Raw genomic sequence first — 21,704 nt, 5'->3', positions numbered from 1 at the left:
ATTTAACCAAGTCTTTAAGGAGGAAAGCGAGTCTGTAAAAGCAAGGCTTCACAAAAGTAAAGTTTTGTTCAGAGAATACTGAATTTTTCTTGTCAAGGTTACTGCAGAATACAGAGGACTGGGGGTGAATTAGTTGAATAAACTTAGTTTTATGCTTTTTTCCCCTATAAATTTGATACATTTTTTTTAATCAGGCCAATTAGCAGTTAGATGTACATTTCAAAATTTAATTTATTTTTAGTACTATTGAAACAAAAGGGAAATCAAATACCATTGATGAGTTAAAATACTGCTCTGTAAACTTCTGCAGGCACCTTCATTATTCTCTCCAAATTACTATTCACAGTATTTCATCATTAAAACATCTAACACTCTTCAATCCATCACCCTGTGAACTTCACAGGCCTTTGTATAAACTCGGAATAGCAGGGTCTGAATTATACATCACAGGCCCTTCCTAATTGCTGATGGCTTGCTGGTGGCTGCAGATCTGCAGTCACCTGGCACACTGCACTTTTGGGATGTTATCTTCATTACAACACACGTGTTTTAAGCAGTGCATCCAGTGGGGTGCCTTGCAGCCAGTTATTTGTCTGTTTTGTTCTTCAGAGAGTACAAGGCTCACTCATGCCCCTGGAGACACCAGGGGCTCCCAGTAGGGACCAAGATCACAATATAATCCCAGTTTAAAGAGGAAGATCACACTTAAACAAGTATTTATTCTTCTTAAAGGTTGCTGTGCATATGCACAAAGAGGTAGATTTGCTAAAATATATAAACCTGCTCCATTCTTTAGCTTAGAAATTTTCATGACTGAACCACTAACAGAAATGTATTATAAAGAGGGAGTGACTGTGGGTTGAAATACCCCTTTAATATTAATTGTCAGCCTTATTGCACAGCTTTGATGTCGAGCCCAGGTGTAACAATGGCTGCAAAAGAAGTGAATTTCTTTACACATGAATTTTAGCTTGAATGCTGCTCTCCAAAAGACTCTGGTTTTTTGTCTTGAAAACAACAAATTGGCTAGGAAGAGTCTGGTGATTAGTGGTGTTAAGAGCAGAGTAATTCACCTTCTGTGGGTGAAACCTACTCCCATGCTTCCTAAAAATTACTGCTAACTTATTTTTTGAAGTTAAATTTTCTGCAACGTTAAAAAGCAAACACTCACCCCCAGAAGGTGCAGGTGAAGCTCCAAGGAGATGGCTCTTGACACAAACAGAAGAGTTCTCACATAGGTAAAATTCACTGCTGTCATGTGGGAAAAGGCGTGGGCAGGCTCATTTCCCTCCTACTCACTTTTCTCATCCTACAGCTTCAACCAGAAGTTACAGCAATCACATCCTGGGGGCCTCTGAACTCACAGAAAACCTACACGGTTTCCCCCACCTACCTGCAAAAGTAACTTGTGGGCCTCAAATATGCCTCAAATAAAGAAAAGCAGGGAAAGATCTTTCCACGACTCCATTCTGAGAAACAACCAACCAACTCACGAACACATTCTGGGAGGAAATCAAAGCTCACAGACTGGCAGCACCAGGAAGCAAGACATGGATAAAAACAGCTCTTGAGCTTTCTCCTTCTTAATGCTGCTCTTTCTCATCTTCAAACATAAACTATCAGTTTTCATTCCGCCTCCCCACAAAAAAGAAAGAAGATGAGGAGAAAGATGGATCATACAGTAAATATTAAAAAAGCTATTGCTCCTGCCCCTTCCTGGCAATGAGAGGCTTTCCATAGAAATTTAAGCTACACAAACTTTGGCTCAGACAAGAGACTGTAAAATCTGTGAAAATATCCATGGAAAAACTGTTAGAAGTACTACCATACTGTAGTTTTATTTACTAAGGAGAGTAAAATTAAACTGGTTTCTACTTAGCTTCAATAACCTCCTATGAAAAAGCATGAAAATAGAGTTTAGATGAGCTCCTGAGCAAAAGCGCTCCATTGGTATAACCACCTCCAAAGGCAATCTGCTGTCTGACCTGGGCTTGGTAAGATATATCTCATTATAAAGCCATTCAGCATTTCGAAAGGCACTGTTAGCAAGCCTCCAAAACAAGAATATACCACTAAGCAGCACCTTGCTTTGGGAAGCCACAGCCCTAACATGCCCAGTTACAGCTGTGCCCTGGGAACCCTCCTACTCGCTGCAATCAGAGTTCAGCTTTTTTCTACTATTTATATTGATAAGTTCTTTACCACCAAGAAACATTAAGACTGGATGTTCTGTGTGCGAGGACAGCGGGAGGAGGGAGAAAAAAGATGTTTGCTTAGTTGATATTTTCCTCAAATGTCATAGCTCACAATTCCATAGCACCTTGCAACCCAAGAATTTAACACACTTCATAAGCAACTAATTAAGCATCACGACACCTAAAAGGGAAGAGGTTAAGTTGATACAGCTGGTCTGAATATTCTGACAGTCAGATAAAGTGCAACTAATTGGTCATTTTTAAGGGGAGAAATTTCTGGTGTTAGAATGTTATTAAATCAGAAGACAAGATACAAATGTTTTTCATTTACAAAGGAAATGGTTTGTTTCATTTCTGCAAACGGTTTAGTTCAAGTTGTTGAGACATTTAAAAAACTCTGAGAGCAGGTTAATGTTGCTGAGTATATGATTCATAAGAATTATGTGAAGGGGAGAAGAGAGGAAACTGTCACTTTTACTGCACTTGGATGCCAGCCCTAAAATAAGCTTCTTGAAACAGTTCATCAAAGGAATTTCAATGACAAAGCCAACCTTTATCCTTTTACAGGGGACTTCAAGCCTCCTTTTATAGCACAGAGATTACTATATTTGGCCAAACCTAGATAACATTAAAGCCATTATCACTGCAGTGAGACACTATAAATAACAATAATAATGTAAAACATTTAAAATTCTGCCTGGGAAGCATGATAGATAAACAATATTATCTATGCATATTTTAGGGTTTGTCTATCAAACATAATATCATTCATGATAACATGAACCAATTTAGTTACATAATTCACCTTGTTTACCCAAAATTACTTGCATAGTCTTGGGAACTCCTTTCCTGATTGCTTATGACAATAGACTTTATATTTAACACACACACATGTGGGAAAGGTCAAATCACATTCTGAGGTTCTGGATTTGTCAAAGTTAATTCTCATTCAATAAATCAGGACAGGAAATGGTTTCCTTCTCTGTTAAAAGGTTCTGTTCACGTGAATCAAGAGTGTATTAACCCCAAACATCTTCATCTTAGTTTCATCACCACCCTAAATTCTTCAGAAGAACATAATCCTGAAACAAATTTTGCTGCCAAAAATGACAGGAAATTATATTTTAGTTGTGGATAAATTAGTCTCTGAACTTAACTTTCCATAACAATAAGCAGGAGATTATGAACTCATTCCCAGGAAGTCCTGATAAGGCTTAAAAAAGATTTGCTTTTACCCATTCAGGTCAAAAAAACTCACAGTATTTTGCATAAAAAAATCTTTCCCTGAACAGAGAGATAGCCTTCCCTCTAAGAGAAGTGTAACACAGTAAACAATATCATGGCAGAACTGCCCCTTATTAAAGGATCATGGCTGTGTTTTGCAGACTTACTACCAGTACTTGAGGAAGATCTTTTCTGCACAGGTTTAAATTGACTTCATTTTTTAAAAAAAAAAAAAAAAGAAGGTGTAACCTTTAAAAAAAAAAAAAAGCATGTGACCTAGTATCTAAAACAAAGCATATCACAGCAGAACTGGACAGTTAAGGCACTTCATTTTAAAACAGAAAAAAAAATAGCCCACACATATTAACTTCACATAATTTTAGAACAATGTTTTTTGATGGTAGAGTGGTTTGGGTTTGTTTTTTAATTAAAATTAGAGGTGGTCTCAAAAGCCCAGACCCAATCATCCCTGAAAATTAAAATATTTAATCTTATCTGAGGCAGAATTTAGTAAACTTCTCCCATACAAAATGTCAAACCAGGCCAAGTGCAGGAGGCTCTGCTCCTGTGCCTCCCGAGTTCAAATGACTCAAGATAAACCCAGCTGGATGGAAACCTCCAGTGTCAGTGAGGCTCATTACTTCCATTTTAACTTTGAATCTGGTGAGCAACCTCACTCTGAAGATCCAGTAAAAATTAAGGTTTCAGGTTCCAGGTATTACAATGGCAATCAAACTTTTAAATCAACAGCTAATGAAAATTCCCATCCAATATATTTTCATTTAAAATCTACCTTTATAAGTAATCTGGGAGAGTGAGAAAATAGAACTGCTGAATACAACAGAAGGAGAAGGAAAATCCACACCTCTGTGCAGACACATAAACCTTCCCACTCCTACGAACTGCAGAGGAAATGCTCCTGCTGATAAATCATCAACAGGAAGCCAGATTCAATGGCTGGGCACAGCACCCTTGCACCGATTTCACATACTTCTCAATTGCCTTGACACAATAACCTTTAGCTCATAAAAACTTAGATCTTACGACATTTTTGAATAATGACGAACACAAAACAAAATTGCTTGGAGCGTTCTCATCTCAAAAGCCTCCCCTTGAGCATTTCCCCGTGCAAAGTAAAGAGCATGTTTGCTTTTATTCAACCAGTTCATTAATCAGCATCATTGAGATGCTACCTCCTCCCTCCAGTGTGTTTCTGTGTGCATGTAAATGCTTCAAAATCATCCGCAGTCATTCCCACTAGAGGCGGTTTCAGTGCACCCAGGCAAGAGCAAAGGCTCCATGCTGAACTCCTAGTGTGAAATGAGTCATTTGTTCCAAATCATGTTTCCTTTTTTCGGTATTCTTACTTAGTTATTCATTTCCCTAAAGTACATGAAGATGAGATGTTCCTAAGTTGCTTTATATTTGCTCTCAGCACATACTACTTTATTCCCATTTCTTATCTCAGTTTTCCAGCCTTTTCCATGATTTCAGTGGGCCTTGATTTAGGACCTCAAAGGCACCAGACAACAAAGCCCACACTTTGAGGAAGATATCATTTAAGTTGTTTCCCCTTGCAAGATCTTTTGAAACCTTAGCATCCCTTTGCACTGGAGATAGTCAGCACCTGCAGGGGTGTGATTCCTAAACATTCATTACCATGAGAAACAAAGTTAAAATTACTTTTAGGTCGCAGAAGTGAATCTATTACATAAATGTTTTAATTATTCAATAAATATACAAGATGTGAAAATTAAATGTTTGCAAGTGTCCTGTTAGCTACCCATCAGGACAATCCAAGGCACTGACTGGTCCATATACCCATTTATGTACATGTGTTTCACCTTCCACATTACTTCACAGCCACAACTGAAAATCATCACAAACCCTTTTCTCTTTCCATACTTTGGACCATGTGCCACTTTTTGCTGCATCTTTTGAGATGTCCCTGTCTCCATACCAGCCATTATCTTTGGGCTATGTTTTCCAATCACAATTGTTCCATCAGATTCCCACCTCCCTTTAAAATTTTTCATTTGTAAAATTAGTTCATTATTGTTTATGCGGGTTTTGTTTATGTAAGTCATACAACTGAAATTTTAAATCAGTATCATCCTAAAGAGATAATCAGCTTTACTAAAATTTGACCGTCCTGAACAACTTTCAGACCTGCAAATAGACATATGGAAATTGATGTGAAAGATATAATACCATAGTCTCATGCCACATCTGCTGAATCACACCCAGTTTGAATGTCAAGTTGACCTTTGAGTACTGGAAAAAAAGTAATTCACAAGAAATTTATCTATCTCAAGAAATTTACACACCTTCTCGGACAAGCTCAGTGTTATTAAGGAAGAAATGAATGCGAAGACACAAAACTTAATCTACTGTAGCACGTAGTCTGCTGAGGGCACACTGAACAGCCTCTTCCCCTCCCCTTCATCACCATATATATTCTTTATTTTTCATCACTGAACCATTATTGTTCTTGATTTCTGATAATGTTTTTGTCTTCAGTATTGCTGTGGATCTTTATCTCTTTACTGAATCACAACCAAAAAAACCCAAAGCACACAGACTTGCCCTGATTTCAGTGATTTTTATATCAGTCTACATTCAACAGTGAGCGACTCTCAATTTTTTGCTTATACATTACCTCTCCCTGACATCCTCAATCCTAAGGCAATGTCTTCGAATGCATAAGAATTTCATGAGGATTTCTCCACATCAACTATTGGAGGGTGCAGTATGTTAGAGAGATAAGAAAACCCCTTTTATTTCTTGAGCACCAAGTATCAGAAAATACAATTCACCAACATACTAAAGCTATGTAAGAGAGAAGGGTTACACAATGAATTTACAAGAAAAACTCTTGGAAGGGGAGATGGAGAAGGGAAGAAGGAAGTTCTCTGTCCCCAGTTTCTGTGTTTCTGTAGAAGTATTTATAGACTGACAGAGCTGTTACACAGTTCCAGGACCTGGCTTAGCTGAGACATAAGTGATCCCCAAAGAGATCAGGTACAACAGCAGAGGTAAAATTCATCAAGATTAAGTTAAACTTCGTAACTGCAGCCTATAAAGCTATCAAGCCACTAAAGTACTACCTTATTGCCTCTTCCCTGCAAAACTGGACAGTTGGAACCAGCAAATATTCAGAAGCTCATGGGGCTGGACTACCCCAGCAACACGGACTGGGTTTGATTTTGCATGGCTTGCCAGAGATTGGACATCACATTGTCCTTCTCATCCAGGTAGACTGAGGAGCAACACATCACTGGCTGACTGGAAGCTGCCAAAGGCTGTCACTAATTGACCCTCTGCTTGTAATTCCAAACTGGCAGAAGCCACTGCAGAAGATCCTAACCTTAGCCGTGATCTACAATCCACCCTGCAGAAAGTGCTCCCAGTCTTTGACTTGCATTCCATCAGGTCTTATCAGAAAGGTGCCTATAACTGTCAAAAAATAACTGAACCCAAACATATCACCTTCTCAAAACCACCAACACTCACTCCAGAAAAGGAAAACGGAAAGGAAAATTTAATAAAAGAAACCAGTCAAAGCTGTTTCCCAAAAGAAGACATTGCAGGAATGTGGCAATCCTCCTACTGTCCTATAAACAAACATTCAAAAGTCAACTAGTGACACTTTAGAGTCTTTACGCTTATTTTGGTTTGTTTGTCACGGTCATCTTTGTCCCTGGATGTTAAGTGCCAAGCACTGGGAGGGTCCCTCCTGCCCCATGGCTGGGAGATGGGCTGCTGTTCTTACCTGACATTGTCATGCTTCTGGATGTAGATCTTATGAAACATCATGTCTTCCTGTTTGGCATTAATGTCAGCTTTCATCTCCATGGCAACATGTCGAGGAAGTACAGAGAGCAGGAGACGCTCCTGTGGAGTCAGACAGATGAACCAATTAAAACACCTGCTGCCCAGTTAACAAACACACTTTGTTCCTTACTGGGGAGAAGTGAGTCATCAGTTTGGTGGGAGATGAGAACAACCAACCAAAATGGTCTCCATAAACCCTTCAGATGATCCCCTAACCAGTCATATGCAATTCTGTCCCAACTCCGCAAGAAGAATTGAATGATTTTAGAAGAAAAATTATTTTTCATTCCAGATGCACTGAGCTTACGATTCATGGTTGCCAGTTCTTGCAAATGAAGGAACCACGCAACTCTAAAAGTGTCTATTCACCATTCTTGGAAGGACTCTGATAAATGGTACTGTCCGACCTCCCACACAGCCTCTGCACACCACCACGAAGTTCTTCACCTAACAGAGGAATGATACCCCAACACCCTTGGGCACCATTTAAAATTCCTTCCTTGCTTATCTAATCGTCTAAGCACATTCCCCCAGCAGGCACAAACCTGCTCTTAGCAGCTAAAAAGTCATAGGAATGCCCTGATAAAACTATCATGAAGAGTTAGCCCAACTCTACAAAGCAGCATTATACTTTTATGCTTAAAACTACTATTAGTGCCCAAATGCATCAAGACCTGTAAACCCAACCACTCACCTATGAGACTATATTCAATTATCACCCTTGTCATCAACAAGTTGTGGCTCTCCTTGCCACTCACTTAGCACTTTTATTTATTGATAATAGCTTTAATGTGACTTCTGTAACATTATTTTGCAAACTGTTCCGTATAGTTTGCAAAAATGACAAAAACTATGGTGATTTTCCTAAAAACTCACACAAAAGCAAGTGCTCATTATTATTCTAAATTGTTGTCTATTTCACACAGAAGTTACAGAATTTAAACCTGCAGGTAATTTGTGCCCCAGGGATGTATTTGTGTGTTTCAGGAATCACACCTGAGAATTCTGCCCAGAGCTTCATTCTGTTCTCAGTCACTCCCCTTACAGTCCAAAAGAAGTTTTTGCTATGGCTTAAGAAGGTGGGGAGCACCTCCTCTGGGATCAGCTCCACTGTGGTCCAACCTGCAGGCAGTGCACTGGAATAGCTGAAGAATCCCATAAACCTGTGCCATTTTTGTCATTATTTTTCTTTATCTACAGTGAGCAGAGGGAAGAAAAGGGCCTTCCTTCCTGAAGACACAGACAGAATGTGGAGCAAACGAAGGTCCCTAACCTTATCTAACAGCTCATTAATTCTCAACAGCACAGGGAGCAGCAGGGCTCAAATGCAGCCCTGACTCAGAGGGGTCAGCAATCCCATCCTAATTACTCACATCGCCAAACCACTTGCCCATACTACAGTTGTAGGCATATTTCTGGTTTCCGATTCCTAGTTTTATCTGAAAGTTCCCCATTTATTTCTTCCTCTAAGGAGAGAGAGGAACCCTGGGGGAACCAGAGGAAGATGAATTCACTGAAAATGTGCTCAGCATGCACTCAGACATTTTATAGTCTGCAGCACTGCCCAGTATTTCCTTATTTTTCCTCTTCAGTGTGTACCTTAAAGAGATGGATTCTTGCCTCCAGTCTCTGAAGACACAGTAATAAAACAGAAGATGTGTGGAAGGATTTCTATCTCTGCTCAAAACTGCAGCAGTCCTGATAAGATACTTGTTTTTCAAAGTACTCTCACCTTCTCTAACATACTGCAGGAGCTATCACTTACATACCCACCTTTTTTTTTTTACGAAAGATTATGAATCATGCACGTGTCCTTAGGCTTCTGTCAGCTATTAGCACACTTCTTGAGCAGAAAAGCACAACATATTTGTATGCTTTCTAGAGTAAATTGTGTATATACTGCTGTCATTTGCATATTCTAATAGGCATCCTCAAATGTGTGAAAGCTGCTTTTTTATGTGTGATTTTACACATCCTCTAAATAACTTGGAGCTTTATGGGAGGTTCAGGGGCACCCTCAGGTTTGAAACATTCCTTGTAAGCGCACGAGCATGGAGGATTTAGTTGCTTTCAAAACAGGGACACATTCAGGAGTGCCTGTTACTAGCACTCCAAGAGATTTTCACATACATTTCTGAGTAACTTCTGCTTGAGAGCCCCCACTCCCATTCTTCCTGACACCACAGGCACTTGCCAGATTAAATCCCCAGTATTTTCAAGACACTTGAGATCTCCAGGAGCTGAACTAACACCTCTCTGAAATAATAATCAGGGAATAAGATAGGCTTATCAGGTGAAACAAATGCATGTAGCACAACATCCTTTCATGCAGTGACTAATTAGGAAGCTGAGCCACGTTACAGAGCTGAGCATTATCTTTATTCTGTTTGGAGCATCACAATCACTGAAAATAACCTCTGAAGATAACAGGAGAAGGCTGTAACAAGTGCATTTGTAAAGCACAAGCCGTGTTAAAAGACCCTCAAAACAACAAAATCCCTGTTTTATTTCAAATGGAGCACAGAAATTAAAGTCTCCACTAGAGTACAATTTTCATTTTGGTACAATGACTAGAAAGTACTGCAGCTTTCCTATAAAATCACTTATTATGCAACAATGAGGTGACTAGGACTGTTGTTCTATAAGTTTAACAAGGCAGCATTCTGACCTGATAAAAAAGCAAGAGCAAATTCGTATATAACTCTAACTTCAAAATAACATGCAAGTATAGTTCTACTGAATTATACATTAAACATATGCATCCCAAGGAGCAGTAGTCTCAAGAACGGGCACAGATGAAAGGGTACAACACAGACCTACTGTTTACACACATACACACAGATATATGTGTACCCGGGCACACAGATCCCTACAACAACCCTGCACTACCCAGGAATTTTAAATGTTTATGTCATACTCTCCCAAGATGACCTCAAATCACTACAAATATTTAGTATCTTAAGACTATCCATTTGTATTCAGGTTTAGTAACAGTTACTTTTTACCACAACTGATGTGGAGATGAAATAAAAAGAGATAACTTTTCTAAGTCAAAAGACAAGCAATGCTAGAAATAAGGCTCTGCAGTCCCAATAACCCATCTTTTACCTAAATGCTAAGTATTTGCTTACTACAGATTGTGAAGAACTCTGGGCAAGCAACAGTGATTCTTGCTATGGCTGTGCCCTAGGTTATCTAAGTAATGAAATCACAAGTCATCTCTCTTCTGCACTGGACATTCTGGATTTTTTATTTACTTTCTGGCTAATTTTAGGTGCTGGTAGACACTTGATAAAGGAAAATACACATTCATTTACCCGAGAAAATCTGACTGCCTTTAATAGAGAACAGCACAGAGGAGCACCATCAGATCTCCAGAAAATGACAAGCAACTGTAACAGTGCTGGGATGTGCAGTTCTGTTTTCCTCCACCCCTGTTTGGAGACTGGCTCTCCCAGGTATGGGCTGAGCTGCCCTTATTTGTGTCTGCTGTCCCCTCATGATTATCTCAGTGCATTATGCATAGAGATGCATCTGAACTGAACCTGGAGATCAATGTCAGTTCAGGCTGTGGCAGCAAATAATCTCATTAGGAGTCCCCAGCTGCCAGGACCCAGAGTTACTGCTGGAAGGACTGGAGAGTGCTTGTCAGGGACTGGATTTGACCCATGTTTTTTTGATGTCCTGGCTTTCTTTTGTATGGTATAGTACTTTCTCAGGAGGGGGAGAAGAAAAAGGCATTAAGTGAGGGCATTTGTCAGGGCTTCAGAGACAGAAGCTCCTAAATCCAGAACAGCCCAAGCATTTGAGCCATGCTGCTAAGGCAGTCTGTCAGCAGGGAAGACAGAGCTGTAATCAATAAGTAAAGTGGCATATTCTCTCGGCTCAGTCCTTTCCTCATTCCAAGGTGTGGAAGGAGGAGTGGATGCTTGTCTCATTTTTCTGAGACTGCATTTGTTGCAAAGGAAAAAGGAGTCTTGAGTGTGAATCTCATTTTTCATACATAAACTATCAAAATAAAGCATGTGTACTCATTATTTTTCAGTAAGGATTTAACAGCAAGTGTATCAGTCAGAGGTACCTCATGAAACACTGCCAAAAGTCAAATCCATAGATACAGATGGGCTGAGACATGAAGGAAAATTAAGCTGCGTTGCCACAGAGATTCAAAGACTCTCCAGCTGATTCATTCCCTTGACCTCTCCCCAAACCCACAACCAAGCTCTGAGATATCTCCCAAGGGATGAGTGGAAATCCCGTTTCATAATTAATTTTAAATTGCACTGAACTGACCACTATGAGACGTACTGCAGGGCAGAGATGTGTGTTAGCAAGGGAATAGTTAAGCTGCCCCAAAACTTCTTTTTTGTCTAACTCTGAGGACACGAGAGACTCACTGCAAGAGAACCCACAAATGATTTAGGGTAGCAGATACCTTCAGCACCCTTGATGACTAAGCTGTATGCTGGCACCAAGAGGTCTTTCTACAGCAAAAAACCAATGAAGTTGGTGATGAATCTTACTCTTTGAACAAACACAATTCATTTGAGGCCAATAAGGTATACAGAAGGGTGTAACCAGATAGGAACCTTTGGGAAATGCAGGAAGAGGACCCTCTTTGGAGCCATCAAGGAACAATATGTTCTGTGCACCAATTTTTACCTTTCGCTTCTGAAACCTGACTCACAGCTACCTGTTGGCAGTGGCTTTGTTGACAATCACACCATGCTTTGACCTTACAGAGAAGGTCAGTCCAAAGCCTGTGTGTTACATCTGCATTCAACACGTCTTCAGTGATGGGTGCAAAAAAACTACGCAGACACTTTGTGTGCTGTGTAATTTTAACCCACTGAGCACATACTACAGGATACGCCGATGCCTCTGGAAAAGTCCATCAAGGTATTGGGGAAGAACTATGCCCTTGAGCTCTCTTTCAAACCTTTAAAAATCCTGTCCTCTACCATCACCCTATTCTTGCTTGGATTACTCAGCAAGCAAGAAGCCTGCAAATCCCACCCTACGGGAACAATTTGCATGCTAATTCTGTTTCAACAACTTCATTTTTTATTTCCAATTGTTGCTCTTACCTGCTGCTGGTTTTCCCTTTGAGAATGCAGCCTGGCTTGTATGCATTCCCTGGTCTCCTGGAAAGCCTGTCTTTGGGACACCTCTGCTGGGTAGTGGGTACACACGCCTACAATGTTTGTACAGGAGAAGATGAGAACATTGGAGACCAGCTGCAACAAAAAAAAAAAGGGGGGGGAAATACTTGGTTACACTTTGGAAAACTGCCATTGGTAACAAAACACTAGCCAGAACCCAGCCCCTTCCATGACTCCTTAATCCAAGACGCATTTAAATTTCAAACTCTTAATTCCAGTGTATTTTACCTCTCTAATCTTTAAAACATAAAATTTCCATATATGGCCTCAAATATATGTTCTTAACACTGTATATTACTTCACTGATAAAAAATACAATTCCTCTGGTACTTCTGTAATCTTGCTTTTGGTTATCCATTATCTTGGAACTACTGTGACACAAATCTATTTAAAATGCATCATTGATCTGCCACTAAAAGTCACCTATGACTTGTGCTGACACATCTGACAAAGGAACACAAATATTTCCATGTCTGTGTACCTACAAATGTGGCTCAAAAACATATCAAAGGTACACTAAACCTTTATTTTGAAATAGTGCTTAAAATACTGAAGGTAAAGTGCTGCTATTCTCAAGGTTTAAGAGCAACTGAAGTAGTATTTTTAATCTCGTTCCAACTCAAAATTTTAATGTACTAGATAAAAAAATAAGCTTTTTACATTTCTGTGAACATGAGTACAGAAAGAGGTGTTAAGTCTGAAGCATACTTAAGCTGGACAAGCAAGAAGGAAAAGCTACATCATTTTTCTGTTCCCATGTGGGTTATGTTTAGTAAGGAAGCAGTCACATAACTTTTGCTGAAAACTTGTGTTGCAATCTTTTGTTTCCCAACTATTTTTTAGTAAAAAGGAAAAAAATATTCATCCCCATTGGTGACATTTGGTAGAAGCAAAATGTTCAAAACCACTTCTGATGGCATAATGTAAACAATTCCCTTGACAGAGGTCAGTCACAGTATGACTTTTTGAGACCCACACAAGCTGTATTGTATCTCCCTTTGAGGGCAGATTTATTTGAAGCACCTCTCATCTCTTCTAGGGGGAAAGACTGTCAGACCCGCAATATTTTTAATAATACAGATATTTGGTCTATTCCCTAATGAGTCCAAATATATCCTTTGCCTTTATTACTTTTTTACTTGCAGAATAAAAAAAAAGTAGTTTCCAGACCAGCCCATTCCCTGAAAATACAGAGCCAGGATCTGAAGGGCGGGAGAGCTGCAGAGCACCCCTCAAGTCCTGAGCTCACAGGAGGTGCTCAGGATTCCCCAAACCAACACTGTGCAGGAGAGAGGAGCTGCCCCCATCTCAAACATGGACCCGCATCCCAAGAGCACCAACCTCTCCAAAAAGTCTGGCTGGGATTACTCTAACTCTTGGACTACATCCACATGCTAAGGACAGCGACAATTCTTTTATTAACAACTCTGACTTAAAACAGACTAACATCACCTTTCAGCTCAAAATAAGCAACACTTTAAACTATAGCCAGACGAGGGACATCTCTCTGTGGATGGCTGCCAGTAGATGGCAACACTCCAACTTCCCAAGCTCCTAAATCCAAGTGCTGTATTTTGGGTTACGTCCCTGCAGTGAGTTCCCGCACCTGGGTACCACACTACACAGTACAATAACCTGCAGGTTACAGACACCCACAGGTGATTATCACCAATGGCAGGTTTATGTATTTGCAGATAACTGGTTTTCAAGGAGGATATTATTCTCAACCCCTACAGACTGCTCCCTCCTTCCAGAGCCCACAGTTCGCACAGAGACGGGGCTTTTGAAGACACAGGTCATACACATGGATATAAAATAAGTCCTGATCCTAAACTCACACACTCCCTTCACTATTATATTCTCACTCAGTTCTTTCTGAGACTAGCTAAATCCTGCCAGATTCAAGGTCCTCCATCTCTCCCCTCAAGCTGTTCAGACACCAGTCAACCCCCACCCAGATCCTGCCCAGTTACCCTAACTCACTGCTGCATCCATGGCATTTGATGGTAATTTTTTGCTAATAATGACAATTTTTAAAGATGAAAAATCCCCCACTGGATAAAAAACATATCAGTACTTATTATAATGAAGAAACAGCTTAAAAAGGGAGTCAGAACAGGGTTTTCCTAGGAGTTACTCTTGATTCCCACTCCACGGATACACTGATTGACACTCTCAGCCAGTGAACAGCACTTCTACAAGCTAAATATGGTTAACATGGGCTCAAAGGTGTTAAAACTAAACAGCATCTTTTGCATACCCAGATTACAGCAAGATTCCCAGACTCTCTCCATTGGAGCTATTCAGATGTGCAGTAAGAAAAAAATTTGACAGGGCATATAAAACAGCAGGAAAATGCATCTCTCTATCTATAGAGAGCTGTTAAAGAGCTTCTGTTCAGAACAGTTAACAATATTTGTTTTGCATGTAATTGGAACGGGTAGATTTGTGTTCACTTCTATAACTTCAGTAAAAGTCAGCGATGATATTCATGATATTCTGTAACTATGTAGCATTCATGGCAAAGTATGTCCTTTCTTCACCAAGGCAAACCAAATGATGACATAAGTTGCAGGACTGGGTGTGGCCAAGGTGATAACAATCCTGACTTCCCTTCACACCCAGAACGAGTTCTCAGCATATTTCAATCAAATGAGAGACCTGAACTCTAACTCTTGAGGTAATATCCTGAGCACATGGGAAAGGGATATAAGCAGTTTTCTGCTTTAATTCCAAGACTCTGAGACTTCATTTCACTTACAGGCACTAGCACAAACCCAAAAGAAACTCCTCAAAATGGTAACTCAAGTCTTGCACCAAGAACAGGTGGTAAAGATGACAGGCAACATATCAAGAGTTAACCCAGCAGTAAAGAGGAACACCTCAGTCCTGAAAACAAGCTCTTCCTTGGTCTGTCTCCAAAAATTGGTATTGTGCCAACAAACTGGAGTCCACCCACAACGATACTGTTGCTGGGATGATGCCTTAAAAAGCCAAGCTGTACTGTTCAAGGCACGTGATTCACATTGTACAGTGACCAACATCATCAACGGGGAGTACAAATAACATCATCAGACTTGACATCAACGATAACATTTTTGGAACACAAAGCAGTAACTTTTCCACATTTGCTGAGGTCACTTTACCCAAACCCAAGGGACTTCACAGACTGATTTCCAAGACAGACTTGGATGACCAGGCTTCCTCAAATGGGAACTAAAGCTGTATTGCAATGTCATTTTTAAGTAGCAGGGGACAGGTATTTGCATTTTTTCTGTTAAGCTGAAGCTCATTTAATTCACAGTATGGCATCTTTGCAACACCAGGAAACATAAGGAGGGAAATTACTGTGTAATTTTTGTGTTACTGTGTAACTTTTCTGTGAAAGTATCAAAGAGCTGCAGAGATTTAAAACTGAAGTTCCTACTATTTGTAGCCACCCTTGTTAGTGAGCAAGAGCATTTTGTTTAATATATGTTCACAATCATTTTCTACAGTGGTATTTTAAAACACAATAAAGCAAAAAAAAAACCCACAAAAACCAAACAAAAAAATCTAACACCACTAAGTTATTTTTCACAGTCCTCTCTCTTAATAAAATAAATTTATACCCTATTTGCCAAATGGTACTACTTGCTTAGCAGCTTCCTTGCCATTTTGCTATGGTAACCAGCTTCAGTCCCAGGAGGAAAGAGATGATGTAGATACTAAAAAACTGATTCTCTAAGCTCCATGGTCTGAAAAGTAAAAACATATTATGGCACCTATTTCAGACAATCTGTGCTTGAAGAGCTGTTCAAGGCAATGGAAAGATAGAATGATCTGTTTTGTAGTTGATTTCCTTCCCCTGACTAGCTAGAGACTTAGAGTAAGAAGATTCCTACCCTTCTGATTTTGAAAAATAATAGTTTATAAAAGACCATTTAACATACGTATAGCTCCTAGATAAGCTATTAAACCTGCCTGCAGTATTGCCATATATGAGTATTTCATAAACTAACACATTCACTCTTACATCACCTGTGTGAGGCAGAGAAATGCTGTTCTCCTGGGGTTACCAAGGCAGAGTACTTTAAAGGTGATTCAGTACCTAAGGAAAAGCTATGTACTAGGAGAGGTTTTCAAAAACCACGGTGACTCCTTATTTCCAGTGAAATAATAGATCACTCAATCTCAGACAACAAAACAGACCAGACAGTTTGCAGTCACTTTGATTTCATCGCACAAACAGAGCACTGCAACGCTTTTGTTGAATTTCCCGCAGGAAACTGTTTTCAATATTTTTTCCCTTAGTGACTGAAGGGAATAAAGAGATGGAAACAGTTTAGTTCCACGTGTTCTAGGAGTTATGAAAACCTGGTATTACAAAATCAAAATTGAGTGCTAAATTTGGCCTGACATCATCGTTACAAAATTGATGTTTTGGGCACCTCAGGCCAGGCTGAGGAAGAAGTAGGATGTCTCAGTTCAGGGCAGTGCCTCCAAACCACCACAACCAGAAAAAGTATCAGCTTGCATCAATATTGCCACACTTCTCCCTGCTGTGTTTCTATTCGATAATTCTTCAAACACCAGATGCTATTCAATATGTAATTAAGAGACAACAATTTGCTTAGGGGAAATAGCATCAAGATAAATTTTGTTAGTTCCCTACCTCTGCCAGAGCAAACAAAGCTGGCTACTGACATGGGAAGGTGGACCATATTCCTTGCAATATCACTGCTTATTATAAAAATCCCAGGTTCTGTGTTTTGCCAAGTTACTCTGCGCTGGTCCACTTCTCTTGTAGAGAGTCAGCCTTATTTCTGCTCTGAGATCACAGCATTAGGCTATTCCCTCTAGTTTCCATCACCACTAGTCAGTATTTTGTTTTCCTATTTATTTTTCATTTAAATCAAAATATTGTTTTGATTTTTTCATGAAGTCCTATTTTGAAAACAATTATGTTTTAAGCTTTTACTGTGGGCCTGTAAAACTGTCACAAGGAGAAATAAAGCACATACATGGAGATTCAAAAGTCATGCAAAACAATCTGCAGCAAACAACAAACCAGGTATCCCTTACTTCCAGAGTGTGAATTAGCTTTACTTTTTAGAGTTCCTTTTTTAACCTTGAAAAATCATTATAAAATCTTGAATACTCACCTGAAACAATGTAAGAACAAAAATATGATGACTACAAAAGCTCTAACTACCAAGATATTTCTACTGCACCTGTATATGCAATCATGAATTGGAAGTAATTCTAAATTCTAAAGATAAAAAGCATAAACATTATGAGAAATTGTTGTTGTTAGAAGGTATAGCTGCTGCTGTTTTTTAAACACTTTCCCTAAATAGCAATTAACCCTCTATTGCCTCTCTATATACTACTGTCTAATAAAAAAATTGGAGCAGCTACACTGCCAAAGGCATAATGAAAATTAAAACAAAAGACAACATCAGCTGGCTCCAAGATCAAATTACTCATGTATTTGTGCTGTATATACAACATCTTTCATTTCCCAGAGCTACAACCAGCAGAGTACTAAGACAGTGAAAACTTGTAGATTATGCCAGAAAGATAATTGAACAGTTAAAGTCATATGGTCTTCTCCCAGTGCTTGGCCAGTAAAGAAGGTTTCAATTTTAAATGTGACAAGTACTTTTACTGAGTATTGAGAAATAACTGCAACATCAAAAGATTACAGCAATAAACCAGTCTAAGAACAAATTTTCTGAAGTTGCTATATGATGCTTTCTCTCTCCATTCTGGTACTGCTGTACAGCAATCACTACCTGGATCTTGAGCAGAACAGAAAATCAGCTACAACCACTACCTTCCAAAGGCTTCTCTAAGTGTACTTTACACACATGAGCAGTGCTACTGAAGCCAGTGCCCAAAGTTTAAATGCTTCCCTGAGACACAGTTAAATAATTAAAACTTTTAAATCCTGTTTTTATTCAAGAACAAAACATTACCAACACAGATATATTTTTAGCAAGCTTCTCAACAGGAAAAAAATCCTACAACAAATGGATAAATTCTACTCCCTAACACTGTTTCATTACTTAATTTTTCTGCTGGGACTTCAGGGCGATCTTATTTTCTTTCATTACTGACCGATAAGATTAAGAAGAGGAGAATGTACTGTCCTAACCAAATCTTGGCGTAACATCAGCTAAAAGAAGTACTTCTAGGTCTAAAATTTCCTGGAACATTATCATGATCCCAGCAAAGCATCCTCGGTATGGTGGCACATGCTGGTGAGGAGGAAGTGCTGCCCTTCACTAGCAATAAAACAGCAGGAAGGAGACTCTCGAGTCTGTCATCCATTGTCACCAAATCTCTGTGGCAATCAAGTTTCTCTTTATCTTCACACTTAACATACTTTATGAGCTACTAATCAGCACTGGTTTCATGTGAAGATCCTTGATGATGAGTCGGGTGAAGCAAGCTGACAGCCCATGGCTAACATGGGAAGCTGCCACTCCAGGGGAAACACCCTGTGGTCCTTGGGTGCAAGAGTGAGACCCTGAAACAACTCAGAGGAAGGTTTCTTCCACTGAAACAGGGACACTTCCCCTTTCCTTTCCCCTGTTAACAATTCAACCCCTGCTTTATTAATTAAATTATCACCTAAGTCTTTGTAACCAGGCTGCCTCCTTCAAATCCAGTGGCTTCTTAAGAGAAGGAACACCAGCCAGATGCTTCTCCTCAGCACAGAGAGCTGAGCACAAGGTGCACGTTTGTCCCATTACAAATCTGCTGTGGCAGCCTCTAGAAGAAACAACATGATAGAACCGGAGGACTGAGATTGATACAAATCTCATGAGCAATACTGTGCAGTATTTTCAACTTTTTAACACTCCAGCTCCCTTAACCTGACCCTAGTGAAAATGCATTTGTACCATGAGTGAATTCATCTCCCTGGAAGTGTGTTTATTTCTGATCCACGGAGGTACCTCTGTGACAAAGACTTCAGCAACCAAATACAATCTTACTGAAACAAAAGCTCTTCAACTAGGACTTCAAACATTAGGTAAATCTCTTTGAGGACATGGAAGTGGATGAAAATTCCTAAACTTTCTGTGCATGACTCACAGCTGTTGTTGGGTAAAGATCTTCACAACAAAATATGTCAAGACAATTTCGACAACTCTTCAAAATTTGCCCAGATGCATGATAGCTTAGGCAACTTAGACAATTACTTTAGTTAAAAAAACTAAGCAAAGCTCTGATATTTCAGTAAAATCAGTTGTTCGGCAAATGATTGTATTCACATTTGAGTTTGAGCTGTTTTCGTGCCAGTCCCACTTGTTCCTGTGCTCCCGAGCAGGAGAAGCTGTTCAGATAAGAAGATACAATAGATGTTAAAAGAAAGTATTGTAATCAAATAGAAGTTGGATTAAGATGTCTGGTTATCCAGAATCACCACAATGCCACTGAAGCTAAAGGAAGCTGTAATCAATGAGGAGAAAAGTTGAAAAATGTGCTTGATTCATCTTTTATATCCTACTTATTTCCCTACCTGATGGAAGAGATGCGAGGGAAGACAAATGCTTAGGTTTTCTATCTGGCTCTCTTAAAATTAGTCCACTACACTGAAACACGCATGAAACTCCATTTAATATACATCAATTAACTCAACAAGCAAATACATAAGTTGATTTGAGCCATGGAGGGAGCAAGATCTTGTTTACTTTCCCTTTGGAATGGGTTGTGCCTGGCAGCCACACCAACCATGCAACCTCAGGAGAAGAGACCTCTGAAGCCTGTCTTGCAGGATCCCACTTCTTTACAGTCACCTCCATGGCTCCACTACCTCCCCTCCCTATGCTCCTGTCAAGGGGTGCTCTGCCTTTCCCAACATCTTACACACTGCCAACAAACACACTTCACAGAGAAGCACGTTCCCAAGACCTGTGGTTGCATTCAATGGCTATGAGAGAAAAATGTCTGTGCTAAGTAAGCAAAATCATGAAGATGAACACCCCTCTACTCGTCCCCATCACAGTGAACCCTCGTCCTTAGTGTTTCTGGGAATATTTCTGGAAGCTCTGGATTCAGATACAGGCATCACCCCTTATCTTCCATCATCATTTTTAAGCACAGGCGTCACCTCCAGGTCACTGGGAAAACAAAAATATTTGTGTAGTTACATGAAAGTCTTATTTATCTGGGAAAAAAGAACATTCTCCAATTGCTCAGCAGGCAGAAATGAGTGCCCTAAATATGGTCTGTAAGATATAAAAATTGCTATTTCCCAAGCATTTAGAATGTGTGTTTTTGGGAGGTGGTGAGTTAGGCTGGTTTTGTTTGTTTGTGTGGGAAGAAATGTAAAATTGGAAAAAGAATGGAATACAGATGGATATTTTGGTTTTGATTTAAAGACATCCTTTCTTCTTCTGTTGCTGGATTTCAAATCAAGATGGGGCAGCTTGCCCACAAGCTCTGCTCTTTCCTATTAACATCCCTATCCCAACATATATTTTTAATAAACAAAATTTGCCAAGCACCACCATCAAAGTTTGAACTCTTGAACTGAAGCAGTGGTTTGTACCACATGAGGTGAAGGAGCAGCATTCATAGCAGATAGCAGGGATTGTGTATGTCATCCACCACTAACATACAAGTCAAGGGGTCTGGCTGGATCACAACTGAATACTCTCCTTTAAAGGCTGATGTGTGCTTTTGCCAGCTGTTACAGTAAACTAGGCTTACCTCTGCATGAGAGAGGTTGCATACAAGTCTGAGATTCGTTATCATGTCTCATGGTCTGGCTGCTTGAGCAGCTGAGAATACTGATCTCTAAAACAGATTTGGCTTCAACAACACAAAAACTCAGTGGGCAAATTCCCAACCAAATTTTAACTGAGCACAATGATCAGCTTGAAGGCACATTGCTTGGCCTTCAGCTTTGTCATACTGAATTTCAAAGGTCTACAGTAATGTAATAAAGATTTTATAGAGAAGTTCTAAAAGACTCTTCAGAACTGTTTATAAAGACAAGTGTAAGAGAACCCAATGACCATGGTTACGACCGGCTCTGTTTATAATACAAATTACACAACACAACTTAGCCTGCCTTTATTCCACTGTACACAACCCCTCTTCTCTGTGCCTTTGGAGCTGCACTACTGCCCTCATCATGTGTCTTCCATTCTGCCTTCTTATACAGTAAATCTTGTTATTATCCACCCTGGACTTCTTTCTCAGCTCCCCAGTTCTGTCCTCCCCCCAAACACACACACAAACACACGGCCTCATAATTCCAGGATCAAACCGAACGACTATTGTTAAATTAGCC

General features: G+C 39.7%; 1 protein-coding gene across 1 annotated transcript in view; it reads right to left on the bottom strand.

Annotated features, from left to right (window-relative positions):
* The window catches only part of ADCY5 (adenylate cyclase 5), a 206,289-nt gene that overhangs the window by 73,548 nt on the left and 111,037 nt on the right, over positions 1–21,704 (bottom strand). The window contains 2 exon segments of the mRNA XM_025895076.1: positions 7,192–7,313; positions 12,341–12,490. Of these exon segments, the coding sequence (XP_025750861.1) occupies positions 7,192–7,313; positions 12,341–12,490 (272 nt within the window).

The sequence above is a fragment of the Manacus vitellinus genome, unplaced genomic scaffold (assembly GCF_001715985.3).
Source record: "Manacus vitellinus isolate BGI_N305 unplaced genomic scaffold, ASM171598v3 scaffold_22_pilon, whole genome shotgun sequence".
Taxonomy (NCBI): domain Eukaryota; kingdom Metazoa; phylum Chordata; class Aves; order Passeriformes; family Pipridae; genus Manacus; species Manacus vitellinus.
Note: the sequence above shows the minus strand (reverse complement) of the source record. Positions and strands in the feature narration are given on the sequence as shown.